This window comes from Saccostrea cucullata, unplaced genomic scaffold, assembly GCF_032062105.1.
Source record: "Saccostrea cucullata isolate Sc308-1 unplaced genomic scaffold, CSIRO_AGI_Scuc_v1 ctg1545, whole genome shotgun sequence".
In the NCBI taxonomy this organism is placed as follows: Eukaryota; Metazoa; Mollusca; class Bivalvia; order Ostreida; family Ostreidae; genus Saccostrea; species Saccostrea cuccullata.
The window spans coordinates 43,552-67,592 of record NW_026918245.1 but is presented as its reverse complement, the minus strand read 5'-3'; the positions used below and the strand labels follow the sequence as shown (position 1 = coordinate 67,592).

Sequence of the window (24,041 nt, the reverse complement as noted above, 5' to 3'; positions counted from 1 at the left end):
AATTTATACCGATGACCATACCTTTTTTGCATCGGTTTTAACTCACAAAGAGTCACTTTACCTCATATTAAAATTTGAGTAAAATTTCTATTGTAGAAATGAATTAGGTCCGTCGTCGTTAAAACAAAAAACGGCCCTTTCCCGAAACGTCCTATAAATTTTTGAACCTAATATTTAAATTTAAAATATTACATTCTCAAAAAGGTGTAATATAATATGTATATTTTTTGAATATGATTTCTGAAATTATAAATCTGAACAATCGATTATCTTTGTTGATCCATGATATTTCAGGCATGTAGCAACAGGGAGGGCCTGGCCCCCCAATTTGTTTCCCAACAATCCATATACTATAGGAAATGTTCATTGAAAGGTTGGTTGCACCCCCCCCCCCCCCCCCCAACTTTCAGTGATGTAAAGAAACGTATTTTTGAAAAATTGGTAGTGGAAAAAAATTGGCATTGAAAAAAGTGCCCATCACCACCACCACCACCACCACGAGATAGGATTTTCTACTTTAGGCAACTCTCTTTTTTTTTTTGCTTGTCAACTTTTTCAGGTAAGTAAAAAAAAATTTTTTCACAGGCTGGCCCATCTTCCCAAGTCAAGAGTTTCTGATCCGCTCCGCTCCACATAAACCCTTGACCGAATTGACTAAGTTTGACGGGGTTTACCTTCATGCCATCTAGTGAGATTATACATTTTGAACTCTACTGACCTTTGCTGTTAGCCAATCAGAGTAAACAAATTCAACAGAGAATTCGAGATAATATTTGAAGTTGGTAATAAATTCATTATACAGTCAATTCTCGAATTATTGCCATTTGATTCATCGCCATTTTCGCAATACCGCCATGATTTCCCAAGAACGTTTTTCCTGCTATATAAAATTCTCTTTATAACGCCAAATTCCCATACCGCCATCCGCCACCCTGTTTTTAAAACAAACGTCCATTTTTAAGTGTCAATTATCTCTTTATACTGCCACAGGTGCATGTGGTCAGTGAAGCACGGCTAATTGGTTGACACTATCCCTGTTGTAAAGCATTCAAAGCCAAACGAGGTACATGCAATTAAATAATTAAATAAGAATTAAATAAACAATAATTTTAAGAGAAGTGTTATTATAATTTTGTTTTCTGTTTAATAAAAATTATTTAGTCATGGCTTTGCCACGAAAGCGGTCATTGTTAAATTACGCCGATAACGATATTATCTTGATAATCTCTGCTTTAAACTTTGCAGAGTTTGCTTTAAAAAAATTATACTGTATAAATGTCAACTTTTCATTAACGATGATGCCATAACAATTAATTTATTCAAGAATTCATTTTACGTACTATCGGCAAGATATCACGACGATCGACTCAGCATTTTTTTTTTTAATATCATGCATCCACATGAACTTGTCTTTATTTCAGAACTGCACATTTTGTTTTAGCGAAATTGTACATAAAAAATTACTTGAAGTATTTTCAAATTTAGAAATATGTTTTTATATACATGTACATGTAATAATAAGAATAGAAACGCTAAATTGCATTTCTAAGAACGGTAACTCTACTTCTTGTTCCCTTAAAGATGGGAAATTCATTTCATCACCGATTCGTTATACCACCATGATTTCTAAATTACAAAAGGTGGCGGTTTATCGAGAATTAACTGTAATTCAACTAAAAAAGCTGAGACAAACCTTTAACTGGGCTATTTAAAGATATCTTTATCTTTATCGTTATCCTTGGGACTAAAACTGGCGTATTTTTTTCTGTTTACAATTTAGTTTAAGTTTAAATAAAACAACGATTTTGATTGGTTCATGCAGACTTGCATGAGGCCAATCAGAGAACACATTTCTAACCCCATCAAACGTAGCCTATTCAGTCAAGGGTTTATGTGGAGCGGAGTGGATCAGAAACTCTTGACCTGGGAAGATGTGACTGGCCCCCCTCCCCACTTTCAACAAGATGTGTTTGTGAAACACTATGCGCCCCGCAGCAACAAAGTCAAATAAAATATTTTTAGCAGATAAGTCACAGTCAAGGTCACAAGGTCATTGACCTTGGTGTCATTAAAAAGATTTTAATTAGTGAAGGAAGCATACCAACAATGAAATCTCTATCTCTCATGGTTCAAAAGTTATGGTAACAGTTCTAAAAAACTACTTTTAGCATATAGGTCACAGTCAAGGTCACAAGGTCATACGCCTTGATGTCATTTGAAAGAGCTTCATTAATTGAGTATACATATCAAATATAAAGTCTTTACTCTTCATGGTTCAAAATTCATGGCGAAAGTTCGAAAAAGCTATTTTTAGCATATACTGTAAACCAACTTTTATTCACGACGACTTTATTTCGCGATTTACCGGGAGTAAAGTAGTTTGCGACGATTAATTTTCGTGACCAAGCCTTTTTTGAAATGTTTTTAATAGAAAAAGAGACAGTAAGGTCCCATTCGCGGCGAGAAATATTCGCGATTACGAGGCTCTCGCGAATTTCGCGAAAATTTCTCGCACGCGAATAAAAGTTGGTTTACAGTAGGTCACAGTCAAGGTCACAAGGTCATTGACCTTGATGTCATTTGATAGAATTTCATTAGTGGAGTATACAAACCAAATATGAAGTCTCTATCGTTCATGGTTAAAAAATTATGGCGAAGGTTAAAGTTGACAACAGACAGACAGACAAACAGATAAACAGACAAACAGATAAACAGACAAACAGACAGGACAAAAACAATATACGCCTCAGATCTATCGATCCGCGCGCATAAAAATGATGCTACGTGGCTGTATTTTTCTACACACAATATATTAAATCTTTTATTTAATAATCATGGCGGTCAGTGTCATAAATCTAAATTAAATTGGAGACACATGAGGTTGATGAATGTTTGGCTTGAAGATAATTAAATAAATCTGACATCGTGTCTTTATCAGGCCAGTAGTACCATGTGGACAAAGTATACAACCTGCCTTATACATATATTCACTTTCGTTTGCTTCTTTTTCCACCGTGATCAAAAACTTAGTGGATAGGTCTACACAATTTATTGCATGAAATACGGGTATTAAACATGTGACCGAATATTCGAATGCAAATTTTCCATTGGAAGATTTGTGAAAAACTATTCATTCACGAAAGTTCAAACATTCATTTCAGCTCTACAATAAATACACAATTTTGGAAGAGGCTCTCTTCCTCATCATAATTTTAAATCTATGGATTTCACAATTTTTGTTCCCCTTCACCCATAGATGTTATTGCCAAAATTCATGAAATTGGTTGAATTTGGCTCAGCGGTTCCAGGGATGAAACTGAAATTGTTCAAAACTATATGACCAACTGACGACAATTATCCACGAATGACGTACGACGAACAACGGACAAAAATGTGAGTGACTCTGATTGTTAAGTAAAGGAGTAATTTTGGACTTGATTCAACCGCTTTGGAGTGGCATTTCTTTTTCCTTTTTTTCCCTTCCTGTCAATTATTGATTGACAATGAAATATATATATCCGATTACTGAAACAATCTTAGGAAGATAGAACACAATTCATTTCTTAAATGCATGTACTCAGGATAACTTATAGAGCACACTGACAGTTTCAGTGTTATAATAGGTCCCCTCTTCAATCGGATGTAAAAATGTTTAATTTTTAGCTCACCTGAGCCGAAGGCTCAAGTGAGCTTTTCTGATCAAAATTTGTCCGTTGTCTGTCATCGTTGTAGTCGTTGTTGTCGTTGTTGTCGTCGTTGTCGTAAACTTTTCACATTTTCATCTTCTTCTCAAGAACCACTGGGCCAATTTCAACCAAACTTGCTACAAAGTATCCTTGGGTAAAGGGGATTCAAGTTTGTTCAAATGAAGGGCTACGCACTTTTCCAAGGGGAGATAATTATGAATTAGAGAAAAATTAATGGCAATTTTAAAAAATCTTCTTCTCAAGAACCACAGGGCCAGGAAAGATGAAACTAATGTGGAACCATCCAAAGGTAGTGTAGATTCAAGTTTGTTCAAATCATGACCCCAGGGGCAAGGGTGGGGCCAAAATGGCCGACCCAAGTTTTACATAGGAATATATAGGATAACTCTTTAAAAATCTTCTTCTCAAGAACCACTGGGCCATGAAAGATGACACTCAAGTGGAATCATCCTCAGGTAGTGTAGATTCAAATTTTTACAAATCATGACCCTTGGGGCTAGGGTGGGGCTAAAATGGCCGACCCAAGTTTTACATAGGAATATATAGGAAAACTCTTTAAAAATCTTCTTCTCAAGAATCACTGTGCCAGGAAAGATGAAACTAATGTGGAATCATGCTAAGGTAGTGTAGATTCAAGTTTGTTCAAATCATGATCCCCAGCGCTAGGGTTGGGCCAAAATGGCTGACCCAAATTTTACATGGGAATATATAGGAAAAATCTTTAAAATTTTCTTCTCAAGAACCACTGGGCCAGGAAAGATGAAACTCATGTAAAAACTAATGTGAAATCATCCTAATATAATGTAGATTCAAGTTTGTTCAAATCATGACCCCTGGGGCTAGGGTGGGGCCAAATTGGCCGACCCAAATTTTACATAGGAATATATAGGAAAACTCTTTATAAATCTTCTTCTCAAGAATCACTGTGCCAGGAAAGATGAAACTAATGTGGAATCATCCTCAGGTAGTGTAGATTCAAATTTGTTCAAATCATGACCCCTAGGGCAAGGGTGGGGCCAAAATGGTCGATCAAAATTTTACATAGGAATATATAGGAAAAATCTTTAAAAATCTTCTTCTCAAGAACCATTGAGACAGGAAAGATGAAACTCATGTAAAAACTAATGTGAAATCATCCTAATATAATGTAGATTCAAGTTTGTTCAAATCATGACCCCTGGGGCTAGGGTGGGGCCAAATTGGCTGAGCCAAGTTTAACATAGGAATATATAGGAAAACTCTTTATAAATCTTCTTCTCAAGAACCACTGGGCCAGGAAAGATGAAACTCATGTGGAATCATCCTCAGGTAGTGCAGATTCAAATTTGTTCAAATCATGACCCCCAGGGCTAGGGTGGGGCCAGCCAAATTGGCCGATCAAAGTTTAACATAGGAATATATAGGGAAAATCTTTAAAAATCTTCTCAAGAACCATGGAGACAGGAAAGATGAAATTCATGTAAAATTATCCTCAGGTAGTGTAGATTCAAGTTTGTACAAATCATGACCTCCGGGACGAGGGTGGGGCCAAAATGGCTGACTCAAGTTTTACATAAGGATATATAGAGAAACCTTTTAAAATCTTCTTTTTAAGTATTCAAAGCCATGATTAGTGAATATTTATATGGAATCATCCTCAGGTAGTGTAGATTCTAGTTTGTTCAAATCATGAACCCCAGGGGGGTTAAAATTCAAGCCCCCCCCCACCTCAGTAAACTTTTAGTTCTGATCTGATATGTGCTTTTTCCTAGCCGGTGTGCTCAGGTGAGCGCTGTGGCCCCTGGGCCTCTTGTTTCAGCTTGAGGTCCTGTTTCTCTTTAACTATGTGTTTGTGAAATTGCTACTAAAGAATAACTTACAGAGCACATTGACAGTCATGGACTGCCTGCTTGATCCCGTGCTTCCAATGCTGTAACTGTTTTGTGCTGTACAGGTGTAGGTACCGGCACTGCCTCTCTGTATTCTCTGTATCCGTAGTTCAGCACCATTCTGTCTAAATCCAGAGTCACCTGTCTTAGTCCAGTAGATAGTGGTTTGGGAAGGATTTCCATTGGTGACAGAACACGTGACAGATAGGTCATCTCCTTCTATAATGTCTTTATCTGTCAAACTGGACACAGTTGGGGGATCTGTAAAGTAGAGATTTTTTAATTATTGGTCTTGAACAAAATTTATCACTTGACAAAAAACAAGTCCTGTATTTTTTCTTTAATAAAAAGAAGATAAAGAAGAAAAATTATTGTTTCATAAAATCAAATAAAATTTGTGAACAAAACATGACGGGGACTCCGGCCAATCCAGAGATGGATTTAGGTGCCTTGGAAGAGTTAGCATCTCCTGGTGATCGGTTACACATGGAATAAACTCAATGTATTCATCAAGTCCATAGAACATACCAAAGTCAAATTAAGCAAAAATCAAAACAAAACATAGGCCCTAAATTTCATGGCAGGGAACCTATGTCATCATATACATGTATTAAAGATCAGAAAAAATATCTCCTACGGTTTTGTTTTGTTATGAATTTAATATAACTTGGCACATAAGTTGATTACACTAATTAAGATACATAATTCTTTTTATCAGTTTTAAACTTCATTAAATGGTATTGCCATAGTTACCAAAATAAATTCTCTCTGAATATTTTTTTCAAAATGTCTACCTCAAAGTCCACACCTATTCTGGCTAATACCATACTGATCTTCACTTATAAGTGAGGTATAATTGAAATATTCACTGATATTATCTCATCCTCACTTATAAGTAATATAACTAAATCTGTTTCTTACTTATACTTACTTTGACTTATGGTACACTTATAAGCCAATTAGTACCTGAGATGATTAAATATAGCCATCAAATGTCAAAAGTAGGTCACGGTGACATACTTTTGGTCATCGTTATCCAAAGACCCAAGATGCCTAAACTGAAAAAAATTTGATGATTCTAAGCCAATAAGTACCTGATATATTCAAAAGTAGGTCACCGTGACCTACTTCTTGGTGGACATTCAATGAAACTGTAAGATGCCTCAACTGACAAAGTTTGATGATTCCAAGCCAATAAGTACCAGATATAATTAAATATAGCCATAAAATGTCAAAAGTAGGTCACAGTGACCTACTTTTTGGTCAACGTTCTCCAAAAACCCAAGGTGCCTTGGCAAAGTTTGATGATTCTAAGCTAATATGTACCTGAGATATTCAAAAGTAGGTCACCATGACCTACCTTTTGATCGACATTCTCTGAAAACCCATGATGCCTCAACTGACAAAGTTTGATGATTCTTAGCCAATACGTGCCTGAGATACTTAAACATAGCCATAAAATTTCAAAAGTAGGTCACCGGACCTATCTACAATAACCCAGGATGCATCAACTGACAAAGTTTGATGATTTTAGGTCAATAAGTACCAGAGATACTTAATTATAGCCACAAAATGTCAAAAGTCACCATGACCTACTTTTTGGTCATCACTCTCCGAAAACGAAAGATGCATCAACTCACAAAGTTTGATGATTCTAAGCCAATAAGTATCGGAGATACTTAAAAAAAGCCATAAAATGTCAAAAGTAGTTCACCATGACCTACTTTATGGTCGTCACTCTCTGAAAACCAAATATTCATCCACTCACAAAGTTTGATGATTCTAAGCCAATAAATACCTAACATACTTAAATATAGCCATAAATGTCCAAAGTAGGTCTACATTTTGGTTGAACATTTTTCAAAGACCCAAGATACATCAACTGACCGTAGGTCTGAAGGTAATCAAAATATGCGTTGAAAACAAATGTCGGCCAAAATTCAAATTCATAGTGACCTACTTTTTCATAAATATGTTTTAAGGTCCCAAAATGCATCAAAGTACAAGATTTGGTGATTCTAAACCTTCCAGTGTCTGAAATAATGGGATTTAATGTTTTTAAAAGGATAAGTCATAAAGTTCAAAAAGTACGTCACGGTGACCTAATTTTAAGTTGACATTGTTCGAGGACCCAAGATGCATCAACTGACAAAGTTTGATGATCATAGGCCTTAAAGTGTCCAAAATATGCCTTCAAATCAATTTGAAAACAAATCCCTGCAAAATTTAAAAAGTAGGTCACCGTGACCTACTTTTGAGTTAACATGATGTAAAGTCGTAAGATGCATCATCTTACAAGATTTAATGATCCTAGTCCTTATAGTAAGCAAAATATACACGTTTTTATTAATTGTAAATTGAGGTCAACTTTGAAGTGACCTTGAGGCCACGCCCTTTGCCCCACGGTAATTCCCCGTGCAAATTTCAATCTTCGACATATCCTGATCCTTGTATGTAAGTTTGGTGAAAATCTGCCTGGTTATGGAGAAGAAGATTTTTTAGCAACCAGTATTTTGGGTTTTGTTTTCCTGATTATCTCCCCTTGTTTAAGGGTCCCAACCCTTATTTGAGTATAAATGGTAGCCCTTGAGCCAAGGATACCCTGTGACAAATTTGGTACTGATTGGCCAAGGTGTTCTTTAGTTATATGGCCCATATTCTAAAAAGTTTATGCACACCGCACACAGCACAAATGGTCATAGCATTAGCTCTTTGAGCCTTTGGCTCAGAAGAGCTAAATATCAGGCAGCAAGTTAATTTCTTTTATTTTGCACACTTACACAACACATTGACAGTCATGGACTGACTGCTTGATCCCATGCCTCCAATGCTATAACTGTTTTGTGCTATACACATGTAGGTACCAGCACTGCCTCTCTGTATTCCCTGTATCCGTAGTTCAGCACCATTCTGTCTAAATCCAGAGTCACCTGTCTTGGTCCAGTAGACAGTGGTTTTGGAAGGATTTCCATTGGTGACAGAACACGTGACAGATAGGTCATCTCCTTCTATAATCTCTTTATCTGTCAAACTGGACACAATCGGGGGATCTGAAATGAATAGATATGAAACATTTTTACAAGTCTTATCAAATCAAGGTGCCCAATTTTCTAACCAATTACTTGAATATAATAAAACACTGTAAAAGATACATTGTAGACTAAGAAAAAATAAAATCAGAAATAAAGATCTGAAGGCATGTTTAGAAAAAGAACTTTGTTCGGTAATAACCAATATTTGCCCCCTAAATCAAACTTTGATGGAAATATATTTAATTAAGTTCTTAAACAGGGGAGTATTTGCTGACTTCAAAGCACTGAATATTTTCATAAGTAATGACGCCATATGTACGTAATGACGTCACAAACATGACGTAAATTTCAGTTTTTTATGAATTTTACAGAAGAATGTATATATTACGTCGATATTTTGAGTAAAAGTCACAAAGCGCATGTTTGTTTAGGTTTGATATTTTGATATAATGTGTAGAATGGTAAAATCAATGAAATATGTAAATATTGTTCCTGAGCAAACTTGCGCTCTATAAATTTTAAAGCTAAAATTGTTAAAATTTTGACCTCTTTCTAAGAAATGATATAAAGTCGGACTAGTTTGTGACGTCATAATAACATAAATTGTGAAGAAACTACTTTGAAACTATAATATGTTCTGTTAATTTATATTCCTCAAACAATTTATTGAATTCAGCACATTTCAGGAAGTTTTCAAAATTTGACTTTTGTGAGGGCAAATATATGCAATAAACCGTATATAGTTCTTTCCTAAGATTGTTCATAAGAAATTTCCTAAGACATTTCATAGGGAAATCTTCGGATCATTGTAAGATTATCTTGAGGTGTTTTTCAAAACTATCTTATGATTATCCTAAGCTATGATGTCTTAGATCATCATGACATAGAAATACTCAAAGCTTTAAAACCTTGTCAGGAATCAGAGAGTTGTCATTTTTTACTACATAATGCATAACATTATTTTATAATAATGAAAATATTCAAAAATTATTAATCATTTAAATTTGACGAAATACATGTACTGTAACTGTAATTCTACTTAAAATCAAAATGTGCCATTTGATCATTCAAGCATGCCAATTTAATTTGTGGAGCCCTTATTTGTTGACAATTTCTGGTTTCACAAGAAAACAAATTGCAGGATGAATCAAAAGAGGAGCTGTAATTTTTTCTCAGATTGAAATCAAAATACTGCTTGATGAGATGGAGAAACACAGCCTTTTTCTTTTCAAAATTTTTCTGTCTTTATAATCATTCATCAAAGAAAAGAGCATAGGAGGCAATATGTGAGAAAATTAACAAGGCAAACAACATTAACCACTGTAGGGCAATAGAAGAAGTGAAGAAATGGTCCAGTTACATGAGTGAGAAGAAAAAAAGCAGCACAAAATTGGAGGAAAACAGGAAAAACTTGAGGAACCCAGTCCCTACAAAAACTGAACCATCTGCAAGAAAACAAGAGGCCCATGGGCCACATCGCTCACCTGAGCACTGTGGCTAGGAAAAAGTAGAACATTGGTTTATCATTGAATAGTTTAAATCCAAAAGTAGCACCATGACCAATCCTGGCTTGCTATTCTTGATAAGATGATTTTTAAAGAATTTTCAAATATATGTCTAAGTAAAACTTTGATTGGCCATTTTGGCCCCGCCCTATCCCCGGAGGTCATGATTTGAACAAACTGGAATCTACACTACCTGAGGATGCTTCCATATAAATATAATCAATTATGGCTCTGTCATTCTTGAGAAGATTTTAAAAGAATTTTCCTATATATTTCTATGTAAAACTTTGGTCGGCCATTGTGGCCCCGCCCTACCCCCGAGGGTCATGATTTGAACAAACTTGAATCTACACTACCTGAGGATGTTTCCCCATGGTTTCATCTTTCCAAGCACAGTGGTTCTTGAGAAGGAGATTTTTAAAACATACCACCAAATTTTCATTAATTCCCAATTATCTCCCCTTGAATGAGGGCGTGGCCCTTCATTTGAACAAACCTGAATCCCCCTACACCCAAGGATGCTGTGTGGCAAGTTTGGTTGAAAATGGCCCAAAGGTTCTTGAGAAGAAGTCAAAAATGTGAGAAGTTTACAACAACAACAATGACAAAGACGACAGACAACGGACAAATTGTGATCAGAAAAGCTCACTTGAGCCTTTGGCTCAGGTGAGCTCAAAATGTTGGAATTATTGGTTGTTTTCAATTTCTGGCATTAAGGGCGGTATCGACACCTGTCAGGTCACTGAAAAAATCATTATTATAGTAACATGAGTAACATATGTAAACTCCCTCTCTCAGGTTAAAGGGACCTTGACACAATTTCAACTAATTTTTTAAACCCCAATTTTAATGTTTACAATTCCTACTTAAGGCATCATCTATTGATTAGCAAAACTTTGAACATCATTTGTTGATTAACGAGCAAGATAAAGAACTTAAAAGTTCTTCATCAAGTAAACAAGGCCCATGTCTTGTTTTTGTTTACATACAGAAAATATCATATTTATAACAAAATGAAGTTAAGCAAATCAATAGTAACTGTCAAATCATACAATTTAAAATTACATGTGTAACTTTCATTTGAAATTATCTACTATGAACAAACATAATGTTAGTATATTAACATCTGTAAAGGTTTGTAGCTCTAAATCTGTCTTGAATCTGGACAACTGGCATTCAAGTTTTTGATGATCATAAGAAAGACCCTAGTTAAGGGGGCTGACTGTAGTTTCCATTGCGCAATATTTCGCGCATCAAAGTAAAATGAAGCATATTCACTCTTTTTAAGCAACATTTGTCACTTAATTAATTAAACTAGACAAAATTCAGAATTATGGGTCAAAAAATTCTATTATAATTTTAAATAACTGATTTTTTAAATGATTTTTAAATTGACAGATAGATTGGCATCGTTATAGTGTGTTACTGACGTTAAATAACATGACACTCTCAAAGATGAGGTAATAAACAAGAGGCCCATGGGCCACATCGGTCACCTGAGTAACTTGGGTGTTGCAGTTCTTATCAGATTCCCCCTCTTGCTATACCTATCATGCCCCACTACCCCCTTCCCTTTCATGATTTTAAGAATTTAACATCTACACTACCCAAGGATGCTTCAATATAACTTTCAGGTTTCCTGGCCCAGTGGTTCTTGAGAAGAAGATTTTTAAAGATTTGTCCTATATATTTCTACGTTAATCTTGGATTCCCTATTGTGGCCCCGTCCTACCCACAGGGTCATGATTTTAATGATTTAATATCTACACTACCCAAAGATGCCTCCACATAAGTTTCAGCTTTCCTGGCCCAGTGGTTCTTGAGAAGAAGATTTTTAAAGATTTGTTTTATACATTTCTATGTAAAACTTGGATTCCCTCATGTGGCCCCGCCCTACCCCTGGGGATCATGATTTTAACAATTTAATATCTACACTACCCAAGGATGCCTCCACATAAGTTTCAGCTTTCCTGGTTCAGTGGTTCTTGAGAAGAAGATTTTTTTAGTGACCCAACCCTATTTTCATCTTTTCTTGATTATCTCCCATTGTAAGTTTCAGTTTCATATCTATTGTCGTTCTCGAGAATTTTTTGCGACAAATTTCCGTTTAAAAAATACAAATTTCCCCCAAAAAAACGCGATCGGAAGTAAATTTTGAAAAAATGTTTTAGAACTTCAAGCTGTTTATTTTGCATTGCAATCAATATGTAATGATAAGAAAGATATGCACATAAAGCTTTTAATTGACAATACAACTGCTGTAGCATATATTAGAGAACAAGGAGGTAGTCGTTCTTTAGAGTGCAATGAAATGGTCCGAAAAATTTGGACTTGGGCATATGAGAAAAATATTTGGCTTACAGCTGCTCATATTCCGGGAAAATCAACTGCAAGGCAGATTTTGAGAGTAGACATTTTAAAAAGGAATATGAATGGATGCTTAATAAACAAGTTTATCAATCAGCTTGTGATAAATTGAATTTTAATCCAGATATTGATTTGTTTGCTACACGCAATAATTGTCAATTAGAAAAATTTGTGTCGTGGAAACCAGAGCCTGAATCTTTTGCAATTGATGTTTTTTCTATTTCTTGGGCTGACATGAAATTATACTGTTTTCCACCTTTTAGTTTGATACCTTCGGTTTTACAGAAAATAGTGTTAGATGAAGCCACAGGTATTTTAATAATGCCAGATTGGCCAACACAAGCATATTATGCAACTGCAATGAAAATGCTCATAGAAAATCCAATCTTTGTTCACAGGAGGAAAACTCTGTTGGGCATACCGGGGACAACGCAGATACACAAAATATGGGAAAAGTTGAACTTACTAATATGTCTGTTATCAGGAGATCAATCCAGAGTAAAGACTTATCGGAGCAAACTAAAGACATTTTGTTGTCTTCATGGAGGGAAAAAACAACTAAACAATACGAGTGTTACCTCCGTAAGTGGGAGACATTCTGTAGTGGACGGGAAGTTAATCCCTTTTCAACACCTGTGAAGGAAGTTTTGGAATTCTTAACTTTTTTATACGAGAGTGGCATTGGCTATTCTGGGATAAACACAGCGAGAAGTGCTTTATCGTCAGTAGTTACTCTTGTTGATGCCGTGCATTATCCAGTGGGACAGCATCCCTTAATTAAAAGATTTCTCAAGGGTGTTTTTAATAAGAGACCTACTTTTCCAAGATATTCAGAAATCTGGGATGTTTCAGTAGTGTTCAACTGGATGAAAACAATTAATTTTGATGATATGTGTTAGAAGTTGTTAACGCTAAAGACAGTAATGCTTTTAGCTTTATTATCTGGACAAAGGGTACAAACCCTTAAAGCGTTATCAGTGGAAAATTTAAAATTTACGGATTCTTATGTAGAATTTAGAGTTGATTCTTTACTTAAACAAAGCAGGCCTGCGTTTCATTTGAATAAACTCGTATTACCGGCTTATGAGGACAGAAATTTGTGTATAGTCCAACATTTGAGAAAATACATTGACATGACAAAAGAAATAAGGAACACTGATTCATTATTAATTAGCTATCAAAAGCCCCATGCGTCAGTATCATGTGACACTAGTGCTCGCTGGATAAAATCGGTGCTTAGCAAAAGTGGTGTGGATGTTAATGTTTACACTGCGCATAGTACACGTGCTGCGTCGACATCTTGCGCAGCTTCAATGGGATGTCCAATAGACACCATACTGGCACAAGTGGGCTGGGCTAAGGGAAAAAACTTTCGCCAAATTTTACAACAAAAACTATAATGCGGAGAACATGTCTTTAGGACAAACAATATATAAGTGCATTGATAAATAAATGTCATGTTTTGAAATACAGTGATGTATATATACTTATATAAGTAGATTACATTGTAGCAATAAATTGAATTGCATTCAATGTTTTTATTACATTAATAGCCTCAGAGCTTTAAAATCTCATGTGGTTCTGTAATGAACTGGACAGTGATGAAGTAGAATTGGAAATTAAACGAAACTTACCTGGAAGTTGAAGTTTGATTGTAATTCTATGAAATCACTGGAAAGGAATGGAGGAATCACATGCCCGACCCTGTAAAAGTTGTTTTTTTTCCCTACCCTTTGTGTTTTTACATCTTCGGCTATTAATTGGATTTAAATACTGAGGCCAGATAGGCTAGCGCTATCTCATGTGATTCCTCCATTCCTTTCCAGTGATTTTGTAGAATTACAATCAAACTTCAACTTCCAGGTAAGTTTCGTTTAATTTCCAATTATTTCTTATCTAACGCTTACGCTCACCATGTCTTCCTTTATATAGTACCTAATTTAAATGTCTCCGCCCATATGTATGTAACAGAGAACCCGTACTCTGTTCGAAAGAAAATGTTCCGGAATTTGTATGTGCGGTAGGTGTTGAAAATTGGTTTTTATTTCTTGATATTCAAAGTCATTAATAATGATTGTACAAATTTTTAATCAGAAATACTGTTATACACCATGAAAATAAAAATTATACAATATCCTCAAGTTTATTCTGTAAAATAAGGGGGGTGGGGGTGGGGTAAGGGACCAAGCTACTATACTTAAGTGGAAAACTCCTTTAATTTAATTCTTTATACTGATTATTTTTTAAAGAAAATCTCTATTTGACAATTTTTTCAAGCTTTTTTTGATCTGTAACATTTACTACAACTGCACCACTAGTTAATTAAGCAATCAATCATTTTAGACAAAAAATTATACATAACGTAAAGGTGAATGAACAATGTATAATTTTATACATAACGTAAAGGTGAATGAACAATGTATAATTTCATGAGCTTAACAGGTCATATGATGCTGTTCAAATAACAATTATAATTGGATATTGTTAATTAAAAATTTATTGAGGAGGAGGGGTCTCTAAATTTTCTCCAATATATATATATTGGGTTATTGAGAAGTTTGTGGACTAGCCATAAATAAAAACTATGATGGTGTACAGCAGAGTTTGTACACTTTGAATCGTCAATGGATTCAATAGCAAGAAAGCTTACTATTTATCTTGTGATAGTTCAAGATCAAAATAGCCTTTTGCTTATCATTGTAATAAATAAACTTAAGGTCAAAATCAAAAGGAAGTTGAGACTTAAGCAAAGGTCTGGTTAAACAGCAAAAGTTCTGCGTTATAACGTGAAAAATATGCGTTATATCGCAAAAGCTTTGCGAAAGTTACACGTTTATTAACCAAAGTTATGCGTTATATCTCAAAAGTTTGCGTTATAATGCAAAAGTTACGCATTATATCGCGAAAAGTTTGGCGTTGAGTTTCGAGTTATAATGTGAAAGTTACGTGTAATATCGCAAAAGGTTTCCTGTTATAACGCTGAAGTAACATGTTAATTCGCAAAAGTTTCACGTTATATCGCGAAAGTTACGCGTTTATTTGCCAAAATTTCGCGTTATTTCGTGAAGATTATGCGTTACATCGCAAAAGTTTCGCGTTATAAAGTGAAAATTACGCGTCCATTTGCTAAAGTTTCGCGTTCTAATGCGAAAAGTATGCGTTATATTACAAAAGTTTCGCATTATAACGCGACAGTTTTGAGCTAAATCGCTAAAATTTCGTGTTATATTGCGAAAATTTTGAGTTTATTCTCGAAAGTTTCGCACTATAACACGAAAGTTATGCATTATATTGAAAAAGTTTTGCGGTATAACGTGAAAGTTTGGCGTTGAGTTTCGAGTTATAATGCGAAAGTTACACGTAATATCGCAAAAGGTTTCCCGTAATAACGCGAAAGTAACGTGTTAAATCGCAAAAGTTTCACGTTAAATCACGAAAAATATGCGTTTTTTTGCCAAAGTTTCGCGTTATTACGTGTAAATTATGCGTTATAACGCGAAAATTTTGCTTTTTATCGCGTAAATTTCGTGCTTATTCTCGAAAGTTTCGCATTGTAATGCAAAAGTTACGGGTTATATTGCAAAAGTTTTGCATTATAACGCAAAAGTATAGCATTGAGTTTCGAGTTATAACGCGAAAGTAATGCGTAATATCGCAAAAGGTTTCCGGTAATAACGCGAAAGTAACAAGATATATCGCAAAAGTTTCATGTTATAAAGCGATAATTACGTGTTCTTTCGCTAAAGTTTCGAGTTATAACGCGAAAATTATGCGTTATATCGCGAAAATTTCTCATTTTATTGCGCGAATTTCGTGTTTATTCTCGAAAGTTCCGCATTATAACGCAAAAGTTACGCGTTATATCGCAAACGATTTGCTTTATATCGTGCAAGTTTCACGTTTATTCTCAAAGTTCGCATTATAACGCGAAAGTTACGCATTATATCGCAAAAGTTTTGCGTTATAACGCTAAAGTTACGCATTTATTCGCGAATGTTTTGCGTTAAACTCAAAAGTTATGCGTTATATGGCAAAAGTTTCGCGTTATATTGCAAAAGTTTCGCGTTATAACGCGAAAATGTGGCATTAAGTTTCGCGTTATAACGCGAAATTTAGGCGCAATATTGCGAAAATTTCGCGTTTTAACGCGAAAGTTACGCATTTATTTGCAAAAGTTTCACGTTATTATGCAAATGTTTCGCATTATAACGTGAAATTTATGCATTTATTGGCAAAAGTTTTGCGTTATATCAAGAAAGTTACGCGTTTATTCGCAAAAGTTTTGCGTTACAATGCGAAACATTTTTTTTTTTTTTAACCTACGAAAATGAGCTCACTTGGCTTTCGTTAATATTTCTCAAAGGTAAATGCAAATTTTCACCAAAAGACTTCCTTACAAAGAAAAGTATACACAAAGTCTCAATGATTTTTTAACAGCTCTCGTAAATTATACATGAATTTTCAATATCTTTAAAATCATTTCCTATTCAAAGAAAGATTGACTGTTCAGGTGAGCTAAAACAAATAGTAGAATCGGAACACAATTATATGAGGCTATACTTGGAACATGTTTTAAATTAGCTAGAGTGTATACCAAGATAGAACACAACTCTACTACTCAAATGCATGCACTTGCTAATGGTACAAAGTAACTTACACAACACATTGACAGTCATGGACTGACTGTTTGATCCCTTGCCTCCAATGCTATAACTGTTTTGTGCTGTACACGTGTAGGTACCAGCACTGCCTCTCTGTATTCTCTGTATCCGTAGTTCAGCACCATTCTGTCTAAATCCAGAGTCATCTGTCTTGGTCCAGTAGACAGTAGCTTGGGAAGGATTTCCATTGGTGACAGAACATGTGACAGATAGGTCATCTCCTTCTATAATGTCTTGATTTGTCAAACTGGACACAGTTGGAGGATCTTTTAATAAAGGAAAGATATAGATAAAAATTAATAATCTAAATATTGGTCTTAAACATAATTTATCACTTGCCAAAAAGCAAGTCCTGTATATTTCTAAATGAACAAGAGATGTTTGTAAAACACTTAATATGCCCTCCTCCCCCACATTAGAATTTTTTTTAAGTCCAAAAAGGCATAACTCTGTCAAAAATGGTGAGATATCGTACCCAAAACAGAACTTGACTTGATATTCAACTGATAAATTTATTTCTGTATGCGGACCTTTGCAAAGAAAATGAACAGAATCTACAAATAATTTGAATTTTTCTGAGTCAAAGAGCCATAACTCTGTCAAAAATAGCACAATCATGCTCAAAGCAGAACTTGACCTAGATAGGAGGGTTGTCCAAAAAAGTCGTAAACAATGTTTATAACTTTATTAACATGCAACCAATACTAACCAAAGACATGATATATTCCATGTTCTTTAAAATTGTGAATTCTTAAATATATATCTTTCATATTTATTATATGGGGACGATTTATATGAAGGCCGATATGGTCTGTCGTCACACAAACAAAATACAGAATAATTTACGCACATAACTATTACATTTGCTTTTATTACATGGTACTATGTAAAATATTGTACTCAAATTTAAATCAGTGAAATCAGAATCAAATTATCAATAACATTTCAAATTTTCATATAAGTAGCTTTTAAAACAGACAATTGGTGTCATGATTTTCAAAGTGTTGTCGGAATTGAGTTTGATGAAAATGACATCGTCAAACCCGCAACTGGCGCTTGGAAATCTAAAAAATTGCTTTGGATATGGTTTATATACATCAGAGAAGAAAAAAAGAGCACAGAAGTGGCATTACACACTAGATTCAAATAGAGAAGCTGTTTTTAAATACTATGAGATTCAATGAATAGTTTATCCTCTATACCAAAATTAGTTATTGAATGTAGGAAGTAGAGGACTGTTTGTTAAGAAGACATTGGGGAACGTTCTGGCACACGAATGACGTCAAAGTATGTGTATTCTCTGTTACCTTAAAATATAAGGTGATCTGTCGACTAAATCATGACTGAAATTTTGTATCTGATAAAAAAAAAACAGACAGTAAAGATTTTCAATAAGTCACTTAACAGTTGTTTTTTTAATTAAAAACAAGAGGTCCATGGGCCTTATAGGTCACCTGAGAATCATGCAACAACTGTCAAATGATAGAATTTGGCCCAGGTTTTAAGGTAGATGTTATGGCATTCACAATTTTGAAAGAGGCTGGCAGTCTGGCACCATTGCTAATTATAACTATGAACTTTGCAATTGCTTAGTTTGGTTACTTAAAGGGGTTGGGTGGTCGTGGTCATATTTAGACTATTTCTATCCCCTTAATAGAAGAAGAGCTCCAAATAAAGATAAACAAAAACTAGAGCCGAGCTCATTGCAAAGCAACGAGTAGGTCTTCCGTTGGAGTTGTGGACAGGAAGTACCGACCTTGGGTCAAGGTTACTGCACTTTCTAATGTGAACAACCTTTCTTCTCAGCATGAGCCTCCAGTGAATCTTAATTGCAAAGTTATGCTTAAATATTTTTTTCTCTGTCAGTGACCTTGATTTGCCAGAAAGACCTTTGATCAGGGTCATGACACGACCTCCAATCATAAGTAATCTATGTTTCAAGAAAGAGCCTCCAATGATTTTCACTTACTAGTTCATAGCGTGGAAAAGAAAAGATTTCTTCTGTCAGTGACCTTGATTTTAACAGAATAACCTTGGCTCTTTGTCAAGACAAACCCTCAATCTGAAACAACTTTTAGAAATTCATAACCCTGACAGGAGTTTTACAACTTTTCTGTCATTGGCCCTAAATTTGTTAAAATGACCTTATTTTAAGTCATGTGAAAACCGGCGGACTATAAGCAATTTGTATCAAGTATGGACTTAATTAAACAAATATAGTCAGAATGAAAAAAATACTGTTTTCTGAGTCAAAATCGTAAAAAAAAAACCTTTTTGTCAAAAGCAATCTCTGTATCAAGTATGAGCATACAGATATTCTCGATTACATATAAATGATGCAACAAAACATTAATTCTTTCTCCAGTGACCTTGAATTTGCCGTAATATTGCCTTGAATAAATAAATACAATGACACATCCTAGGATCACTTGAAATCTTTGTATCGAGTACAAGCTTCTGGTTTCTTTATGCTTTAGCCTGATCTTCTGGGAAAAACTTTAAGGGGCAGACAGACATATGGACAGTTAAACAGACCGTTTAATTCCCATTCCATCCACACTACCCCCCAAAATACACAATCACTTTGCAAGGGAAAACTCTAGTCATTATTTGAAAAAAAGTAATCTTTTTTATATCAGGAAGCTTTCATAAATATGGTTTCTCATTCTTGCCCTGAAGTTCGTAAGAATAATACTTTAAAACGACCCCTTCTTATTTTTTACTAACCGTTTTCTTCATTGTTTTCATTTTATATCCCCCAAGGTCGCCCGCATAGCGCAGTGATTAGAGCGTCTGTTCTATAGTAGCGAAGTAAGGAGTTGATCCTTACGTCGTGGTTCGAATCCCACTGTGGGACATGGGGACCTGTCCTTCCGATGAGACCGTATAAAACAAGGTTCTGTGTCGCTTTAGGTGCTGGCACAAAAATGATCCCTCCCTGCTCAAAGGCCCTAAGTGCCGATTATAAGACAATTAATGTTTAACTATGGTGCCGGTTATGATTTTAACAGTTTAAATTAGGTCATAAAAGTGTGTAATTACATGATAAGTTTGTGATATTCAGTAGCTGCAGATTGTTATATATAAGTTCTTAAATTTTCGATTCCGTACATACGATGCGGGTTTATTACTACTTACATGTACTTTGTATAACCTGCTACTGATATTTTTAAAATCATGGAACAAAATTAAAATGTTAGCACACTATACTAATCATTTACAGGTTTTGAATAAATTATAAAACAAATAAAATTCATTGCTTTAAAATCTTGAATTATTTTTTCAACTTGACTATTCAACGTGTAATATAAATAGGCATTGTACAGCACAGAAGTCACTTATGAAGTTTCAACGTGCCGGAGATACTTATCGATGTTTAGTCCATTTCATTGAGTAAAATTCTGAATAGATCCTTATGATTCGGAAGATTTTCTTTAAAATTTAAAACTGAAATAGCCATGATAAAAATCTCTGATGAACAAAAATGTGTTTGGGAAAATTTGTGTTGAAAACAGATTTATTTGTGTGTAAAAAGTGCAAATTAAGCTTGTGCATTTAAATCAATATTGGTTGAAGTAAAGTAACCGCAGATCGCCAGTCCTTATGCTATGAATCGTCAAAACAAAAAGTAAAATTACACATGGAGCTAATGAACTATAAAAAATGAAGACTGATTAATGTACATGTAAAATAAATACCCCAGCATTTTGTTCTAAAGTCAAACCTAAGATATTTTAAAATATTTTTGAAAGATTCGATTTACTTACAGAAAATAATGTTTTCCGTAAGTTTGTAAAATAAGATTTAACATTCGACCACGCTGTGTAAATTAATGTCAACAAGCGATGAAAGGAATGGTTGGTCGCGTAATTGTAAACAAACACAAAACCAAGGTAGCTGTCTAAGATAAACATGTATCACGATCAAATTTAAAACGAAGATAAGCCAACATATTAATCTCAAATATCCGACAATAATAATTTTCCATTAATTGTAAAATGGTTTTAATACACCAATTATTTTGCCTATGACTGCGGGGTCAATGGTTCGCCGCGGCGTGTCGCTTTAGATTTTCTTGGACACGTGTAATCGTAAGATTACGCAATGGTCAACACACTTAAAATCTGGGTTCCAGGTGAATGTGAGAATTGCGCAGTAAATAATTTTTGTATTATTTGACTCTTTAAAAGTTCTTTTTATGAGATCCGGGCGTGTATCGTTTTCGTTCATATTGTTTGTGTTCATATTTTAACGAAGAAAAGATACTCGTGCTTTTTTCTAAAACTCTTTCTCTTGGAAAGATCTTGATTAATAAAAGGAAAATTATGCCATTGAATACTCTGAACGGGAGCCAAAGAACACGTTTAAAACCTAATTAAAAAAAAGAGATATGATACAGCATTGTAAAATATTTATTACTTACGGCAAGTATTAAGGTACAATTTTATATATTAAAAAAAAATGAATTTAACCATTCTGTGTTTTTAATTGTGTATAACTGTGGGTCGCTGGATTGCCTGCCGATTGATTCCCGGTGACCGACTTTGCCCCGCGCTATCGAGGGAGGCGTGTTATATAATTGTAAACAAACAAGGTGAATGTAATCGGAAAAACGCTACCTGTTTACCTTGCCTGCTTTCTACCGCGTATTACGCAATATTCCCGGCATAATCGAACAAAACAGCATTTTCATCAGATCAGAAAGGTGTAAAAGAACAATTTTGTTCGTAAGATCTAGATCGAAATATTTACCGTTTTTGAGTTATAAAGCAAAAACTTTCAAGTTCCACAGAGCCCTAATTATAGGGGCCAGCCCCTTTTGAATAGTATTACATGAAAGCCCATGCAATTATGCACAACTTTTGTTCTACATGTCTTAACAAAATATTTTTAGTTTTTAAGATATAAAAGAAAATATGTCGAATTTTTTGCTGTTTTCCGCGGTCTAACTTTTGACCCCTCTCTAGCACCATTTTTAATGCAAAAATCAAAAAACAAAAACCGATGTGCACAACTTCAATGCTTCCTCTCCTCGATTTAAAAGAGTTTTGTGCTCCAATTATTATCTTTTCTGAGCCTTTGTCTGGAAATCGGAGGTAAGAAAAATTCAATCAAAGGGCAATGACTCGTTAATAGAAGGTAATTTTCGAATTGTGAAACAGTATTCTAAAAGGGTTTTAAAAAGTCTAAAACCTCTGAAAATTTGAACAAAATCCGTTCAGGAATGAGCAAGATATGAAGCATCAAAGTTGGCATCTAGGAAGAAAAAAAAAAAGAATAAAAGAATAATCTTAATCATCAGAATCAGTAGAAGGTCTTCCGTTGGAAACGGAAGACCTTAATAATCAAATTTTAAAACTAATATGTATGAAATTTCTCTTTGTCAAATGATACAGTAGTTGACAGCTAAAGATATCAGATCATTTAAGTTATATCTGGTGGTTAATTTGTTGTTAATTTGTTGACCCCAAGCCTCCTTAATACCCATGGGCTGGATAGGGAAAAAACCCCACACATGAACCCCTGACCCTAGGTCAACAAATTGCACAATTTTTGAAAAGGCACACTTGCTTATCAAAAATGTTAGATTAATACCAAGGAGCAGATTTCAAACAATTCATTTTCAGTATCATGTAGAGCCCTACCCCCCCCCCCCCCTCTCATGGTATCCCTGACCCAGGAGTCTGGAAGTTCACAATTTTGGAAGAAAAACCCTTGTACATCATAGCTATATAGGTAGTTTATCTGCTTATTACCCAGGAGCAGAGAAGAATATTTTCAAAAAATTAATGTATTTTCACTATATAATCATTATAGAGCCCCGCCCTAACACCAGGACCCCTGACACTGGGGCAATGAAATTCACAATTTTAAAAGAGGCACTCCTATTCATCACAAGTATGTACTTTAGTTATTTTAATTAATACCCAGAAGCAAAGAAGAAGATGTTCAAAGCATCAATGCATTTTTACTATATAATCAATAGAGCCCCGCCCTAACACAAGGACCCCTGACCCTGGCACCATAAAATTCACAAGGATGATGTGACATAACTGCTATCTGTGGCCCCTTTTTCCACGACAAATAATAATTATTACCTAATCAAGTGAATTTTGTTGTTTTATTAGAGATTTAATATTTTCATCTATTCTGTATGTGTTTTCAGTTTTTCTTATCTTTTCAAACCGATCTATTGACCGGTCAATAGAAGCGCGTTCTATTGACCAGTCAATAGACTGCGCGTTCTATTGACCGGTAATGTATTTCGGAAAAATAACGATCCGGGTTTCGAATTTAATTGTTTGTAACAATGCACAGACAATGGTAAACAATCATCTTAGGCCTATTTGACCTTTCGACACTGGATTTAAAAATTGTATGATTTCAATGGTCGGTTATTTTATCTTATGAGAGTTTTTTTTTTTTTTCTCTTTTATTAAAACATGGTACATAAATAATTCATTGTACAAAAGCACAATACATACATTGCAAATCTATTTGAACATCAAAATCACAAGTAATTGCCTATATCTAGATATAAATTATCATTAATAACATGTGCCTTCTTTAGAATTGCGTTTTGTAGACAAAGAGAATTTTTTAACTTATTTCGCAAAATTTCTGTAAACATATTTTCTTTTTCAAATCTACATTTCATTTTATATTTATAGATGTTAAAACATATAAAAGACAATAAATTATTCAATCTCGTTGTTTTTGAATTGATTTCATTGTAAAAACCTAGAACAAGTATTTTCCATGTGACTTCAAAACCCAAAAATAAACTAATTTTTTTCCATATATTTTCACAGATTTTACATTTGTACAAGAGATATTCATTGTCTTCAACAACCATACAATATTCACAATAAGGTTCTACATCTTTGTTCCATTTACTTAC

At 34.5% G+C, this 24,041-nt stretch overlaps 1 protein-coding gene across 1 annotated transcript in view; it reads right to left on the bottom strand.

The window, feature by feature from the left end:
• Positions 1 to 24,041, bottom strand: part of LOC134260245 (hemicentin-1-like) — a gene marked incomplete at its 5' end in the record, with an annotated part of 95,849 nt that overhangs the window by 34,336 nt on the left and 37,472 nt on the right. Inside the window, 3 exons of the mRNA XM_062742819.1 lie at positions 5,567 to 5,836; positions 8,356 to 8,625; positions 17,137 to 17,406. Of these exons, the coding sequence (XP_062598803.1) occupies positions 5,567 to 5,836; positions 8,356 to 8,625; positions 17,137 to 17,406 (810 nt within the window). The remainder of the gene's footprint in view (positions 1 to 5,566; positions 5,837 to 8,355; positions 8,626 to 17,136; positions 17,407 to 24,041) is intronic.